The sequence below is a fragment of the Dipteris shenzhenensis genome, chromosome 31, assembly GCF_047967505.1.
Source record: "Dipteris shenzhenensis isolate YYH24624 ecotype China chromosome 31, Dip_SZ_1.0, whole genome shotgun sequence".
Lineage (NCBI taxonomy): Eukaryota > Viridiplantae > Streptophyta > Polypodiopsida > Gleicheniales > Dipteridaceae > Dipteris > Dipteris shenzhenensis.
Genome location: NC_141626.1, coordinates 4,826,018 through 4,832,174, shown reverse-complemented (window position 1 = coordinate 4,832,174; position 6,157 = coordinate 4,826,018). Strand labels below are relative to the sequence as shown.

Here is a 6,157-nt window from a genome sequence, read left to right as displayed (position 1 = left end):
AAGTTGCAATCACTTTTCCTTAAATCGCCATAGTAGCATTGCATTTTATTTCGAAATATGTAGGCATGCAAATACAAGAATAAATGACCACAAAGTTTGCATCAATTGAGGGGAACCATGCTGCTATATTGTGTTGAATGCAATCTGCATTTCTATGAACCTTGCATATGCATTTCATTGCCATTAAGTTTTGCGCAAAAATGAGCAGTATACTAGACTGATGTTTGCTGCTTGCACATGAATTAATTGAGGATACACCTCAATACAATTTGACCCTGCATTGTCCATGTGAGATCCACAAAAGGACTAATCAGAGTCATGAAAGAAGATCCCAGGATGATTGACTAACAAGTTTGGCATTGACCATTTGTTAATTGCTCTTCCACTCACTGCAGCTTGATAACTGCTGGAAAACAGGCTGCAATACTGTGTTGCAATGCTTTCTAACATCTCTTCTGTACTCTACTGAGGCCCTCATTTATCACTAAAACATACATTTTTACAGGATCATATCAATGATCATTAATACTACATAAAAATATATGAGAAGAGTAGAAAAGAAAATCTTGCTTTGGAAATTATCCCAGTGAGGATGAAGGAAAGACCTAATATCAATCCTGAAACTGCACACCTCCAGATATAAAATGGGAGCATTGGACGGGATAACATTAATTACATTAGGAAACCATCCAGACAGTAAACTAAAACTAATCATCTGATCTGAGAACATCCCAAAAATGATGGTAGATTAAGATACATATAACTCCACCAAAAAAATTGATCCAGCCATTTTATTCGCTTCCCCCAAAAAATTTAATTTGAGTAAACTTACAGGATTGAAGAGCCTCAGCTATCTACTTTGCACGAAAGTCATGCCGAAATATGGTCAAATTTTGTGTAAATTTATCCCGATTTTTGGGTTCTAATGTTCGGGTAACATCATTCATTAATTTGTCAAAACATCCAGCAAGACGCTGTTGCTGGTCAGGAGGCTGCATCAAAAGAATCAAAGAAAGGCACATTAATCACAACGGGTTTAGAATGAACTCTCCAATTATCCTACTCGTCACCCAAAAAAAAGCAAATGCTAGCCAAAATCAGTACACCTCAACAACATAGATCAGGAACAACTCAAACCCAACTGAAAGTATGGTTGACAGCTGGTAGCATAATTCCATTCACACCCCTACTTCTACCACGACAGTTCGACTTCTTGCAAAACTCAAGAGGAGGCACAAAACCCTAAGCTGACAAGGAAACAGACAGCCAGCACGTTCCAGAAGGTGACCTCAATGGACAATTATGCACACAGTTCACAGCACAGACTCCATAAATCACAAAGCCTGCAAAAATTTTAGGGCCCGGTTTGCAAGCTTTTGCTTTCTGGTAAAAGAAACTTATTTGACCAGCAATCCTAACACCTTTGTTGTCTGTAGATAATTGAAGCTGGATACTGTGAACGAACCTGAGATGATAAAATTTGTACTTTCAAGTCATTGAATATCTGCAGAGCACACATAATGCCAGTGAGGTTACCTTCAAGATCAAAAAGCGAACTGAAAAGCTGCACAACACGTCCACAAGGGCCATTCACATTATTCTAATATGGCTCATTAAAAAAATTATCTATTATCTCTGAACTCCTAAATGGTTCCCTTCTGCATAATGACAAGATATTGTTCATAGAAATGAGCAGACGGAAAAAACTGCTTGAACATATGAAAGGCTATTGGATTTGAAATCAAGTGGAAGAGAAGAAAATCGTGCACTCAAATGACAGCTTTGTGTCATGTGAAAGCAAATCCTGTAGGAGATTGCAAAAGTAGGACCTAACTAAAATTATGTCTTGCATTGAACCAGCTAAAACACTTTTCTAATATGTGTACTACTCTGTAGAGGCTACTCTGACAACTGTAGAGGTTACTCTGACAACGCTTTTGCCAGATTCTACCTGTGAGACCACGGAATATCCCTTGATCCAATCAAACGTACAAAATGATTAAAGCAATGGGTATCACAAAGATGATGCTGCAGAGAGTAGCAAACTGGCTGATTGTGCAATTTGCATTTACTAAAGATGAATGAGGTGTAGATTGTGTACAGGATCCTTATATAACACATTTTCCTAATGCAACCTTGACCCTTCCTAGAAGCAGAGGAACCAAAGAACTATCATACAAAGCAACGTGGACATCATGAAAACTTCGTGGCAGTCCTGCACATAGTATACATGGCACATAACCAAATAAATCCAGCCGTTAACCATTGTACTTGTTTCACCTCAGATTTGATTAATATAGGTTGAGCAATCTGTGCAACATGTTTCTGCTGCTCTTTTTCACCATTCTTACTTTAAAATAGAAGCAACAAAATACATCACATGACAACTCTTATGTATTTAATGTTTGTGTGGGCGCGTGTGTCTGTTCATATATATAAAAGTTGGCCAGAGACAACTTCTACATCTAAGGATATTCCTTTGCAAGATGGTTTTGGGGTTGGTAGCCTTTGGTCTCATATGGTTGCTGCTTCACCAGATAATCCCGTCTCTCCTTCGCCTGGTTCGAATGCAGAGCAGGGAAAGGTGTATGAGGGGTATGTTGGCTCACCAACTCTTGGTGCAGCCATGCAGGTTGAATCCTGGAGTTTGAAGTTGGTTTATCCCATATTGTACATATATGCATATACCACTCAAATGTTTTTCCTACAATGTCAAAGGCCTCTATAACATAAATAAATGGAGGCTTGTTTGTTTGGAAGAACATAATCAGCACTACTTTGCTGGCCACGAGGGTTTCTTTGCAGGATTTCATATATTCTATGCTGGGCACTTTTCCTTTTCTGGTATTTCCACGATCGTCCATCATGATTTGCAGCCTCAGTTAGAACACAATGATCCACGTGGGCGCTACATTATCATCCGATGCTTAGTGGGGGAATGCTTTTATCCTTTTGTCTATGGAGCCTTTAACTACTCATCGTTCTCATATGCTGAGACGGGAGCAAGATGCATGGTTCCATATGGTTGATTTGTTTCATACTTGTGATCTATGGCGACAACTCATGCCTAATAATGATGGGTACATGTTTCATCATAATGCATTCACCCAAATATTGGGCTCTCTTGGATCAGTGGTATATGCTTCATGCAAGGCAGTTTGATAACTTTACCTGTCATACGAATGTGGATTATGCCTTGACGTTATTTGATCACTTTCCCATCTTTATGACTTTGGGCTTTGGCTTGCCAGTGAATGATGTGCCATATCCTTTCAAAAGGTCTTTATTGGTGAATAATTATTATTTACAGCACTACCCCTTTTCAGTCATGGTTTAAGGGTCTCACTACTAGACTCACGCGGTAGATCTGGATTGGGCATGGAATAAATTTTCTTCGAGAATGCAGATTTTGATTAAAGAGTATGGTAAGTGTTATCTGGGTGACTTATGGCGTAAGGTGGCTGATGCAAAGCTTCGGATTCAACATTTTACTGCGAAGGAGCAACAACACAGATTGTCCCCCAGTGAGCAAGTTGATTTTCATACTACTCTTAATTGCTTGGCTCAAAGTTATCAAGGAAATTAAGAAAATGGCAGCTCCACTCCTGCCAAAAAGCCATACAGGCTAAATCCTTTTTTTAAAGCCTCCATGCTTCCTTTTCAGCCAGTTCCCCGTTTGTTTACTGATCTGTCTTTTCTGGTTGGAGATTTGACCGTGGCATTCCGGGTTATCCGTGCTCTCCTTTGCGGATCTCACTGCCAAGAAAGCTTATCATCTGCTTTTATCGCAGCCATGGATTCATGAGCGTGGTATTCTTATCTGAAATCTTCACAAACCACTTGCTTGGAGGAAGGTTTGTCTTGGCTGTATTTGGAGCAGTAAGCTCCCGCTCAGACAGCGGCTTTTCTTATGGCGGTGTTTGGTTGGTGCTTTGGCAGTGTGTTCTTTCTTGGCTGCCAGGCGCATCACTCCTTCGCATTGTCCATCTTGTTCACATCCGAGGGAGACAGTCCTTCATCTACTATGGACTTGCCCGGTTGCCCATGACTTTCTTGACTTAATCTTCGTGCCCAATTTCCTGAATCCTAGCATTGCTTTTGGTAGGCAGTTTTGGTTGTTTGGGAGATATACCAGTACCCTAGACTACATGTAGTTTTTCAGTTGGTGTCGTTATTGGGCTTTGTGGTCTTTACATCATGCCTGTAACTCTCGGCTCTATGGACAATGGGCACTCCGCAGTGGATCTTTATCATTTCTTCCATTCCTCCCTGCCTCGCTCTCTGCAGGATGCACATTGCATGGGGGATCTTTCTGCGACCCAGCTAGAAGTGTTTTTTCAGTCTTTTTAGTTTTCTTATACAAAGTTCCTTACTAGAGCAGCTATAATATGCATTCGGTTCCTGTTTTTGAGCATATGAGTAGTAGTTGTCTCACTTTGAGACAGCTACAAATGTATTGTTTTAAAGAAAGGTTCTTTTACACACAAAAAAGTGTGTACTGGTACAAAAAAAAAAAGTGTGTACACATACACACACCCACACACATGCACGCATATATATATATATATGGATATATATATATGTATGTATGTATATATGTATCTCTCTCGCTCTCTCTCTCTCTCTATATATATATATATTGTATTGCCCAGGTCCCATAGGCCGGTTTTGGTCTTTAGAGGACGAATAATATATTCTTCTTCTTCTTCTTCTTCTTCTTCTCTCTCTCTCTCTCTATATATATATATATATATAGAGAGAGAGAGAGAGAGAGAGATGCAAATGTGCATATGTGCAAACCGACACATCTATATTAATACACACGCTCACACACATCTGTGTTAATACGTACATGTTCACATGTGTGCAGGGGTGCGCACCTGGATGTGCACATGGCATGGAATTGTGTGGTAGGGCATTATTTATATAAACACTAATGTGATGACAGAAAAGTACCTGCTCATTGATCAGAATGAGACTAAGCATTGGTCTGCTAAGACTCCACTGATTTGCACAGTCTTCGAAAAGTACAATTTCAAATAGGGATTTCAGAATCTGCAAACCAACAATGTAGAATGACTCTTCACTGCACTGATGATTGTAAATCCTACTCACCTTGTAGCTCTTGTATGCCCCAACAGCATTGTTTCACCCTCCATACATGTAATCATTTTCGAATATTAGTCAAAATACCAACCTCAGGAAAAAGGGTGGGGCATTCTGCAATATGCCTTGCCATGCTTAGTGCAGCAGCTGAAGAGGGATTTTCTCCTGATGTTATGTTGTTAAAGTAAAAAGCTGCCAGGTTATCAACAGCAGAAGCACACTGCACAATATACACATCCATATGACATGATTAACACAGGTTCATGCCTAAAATCTATGTCAACATTTTTACTACAAAAAAATTTAAACACACCAAGCTAAGAATGGTATACTAGAACCTGTAGCTTGAACACTGTTTTCTTACCTGTGAAGAAATGCTGACGTCGAGGGATTTCAGTCCAGCCTCTAAAGAACCAACGATGCGTGCAAAAGTTACAGTTTCCAGAATCACAATCACACTGGTGTGATTGTGGCACAAGACCTCGAGAAGTGCAAAATACGCCCTTGCGAGCTGCAACAAAGCAGGACAAGGGGAACAGCTTTGTCATGGACCAAATAAACATATTTAAAACTATATTAATTATCACCTCATTAAATACCTAGAAGTCAGATGCAGGAATGTTCTCGGGACCTGTCACCCCTGGCCATCAGCCAATGCAAGAAAAAGGATTTTAGTCCAAATTCTTGAACACATCAAGTTGGAATAGCCATTGTATTGCAAATCAATGGGAATTAGATCTAATCCATAAAACATGCCTCTACTCAAACCTAGTAATATGGGTCCATGCCAACGTTTGTATGATCCCAACATCAAATTTCTAAACATCTTTTATGTCACAGGTATACACCCAAGCATGTTCTAAAAATCCGTATACACTCACCCTCACCCCTTTAGTCAAATGATTCATTGGTCAATTGCGTGCATGCGTGCATGTGTGTGTGTGTGTGTGTGTGTGTGTGTGTGATCTCATTGCTCTCATCTGACAGAGGCTTCCAGCGCGATTTCCTACTGTTACTTTTGGCAGATTTTTCTGGTTGTTTGGTTTTCATC

The 6,157-nt window shown here is 39.9% G+C and overlaps 1 protein-coding gene across 2 annotated transcripts in view; it reads right to left on the bottom strand.

The window, feature by feature from the left end:
• Positions 1 to 477: 477 nt before the first annotated feature.
• The window catches only part of LOC147880933 (ARM repeat superfamily protein), a 154,113-nt gene continuing 148,433 nt past the window's right edge, over positions 478 to 6,157 (bottom strand). For both annotated transcript variants that reach the window (XM_087402210.1, XM_087402209.1), the window contains 5 exons: positions 5,471 to 5,617; positions 5,198 to 5,326; positions 4,957 to 5,055; positions 1,466 to 1,504; positions 478 to 992 (listed from right to left, as the gene is read on the bottom strand). In XM_087402210.1, the coding sequence (XP_087258336.1) occupies positions 855 to 992; positions 1,466 to 1,504; positions 4,957 to 5,055; positions 5,198 to 5,326; positions 5,471 to 5,617 (552 nt within the window). In that variant the 3' untranslated portion in view covers positions 478 to 854. The remainder of the gene's footprint in view (positions 993 to 1,465; positions 1,505 to 4,956; positions 5,056 to 5,197; positions 5,327 to 5,470; positions 5,618 to 6,157) is intronic.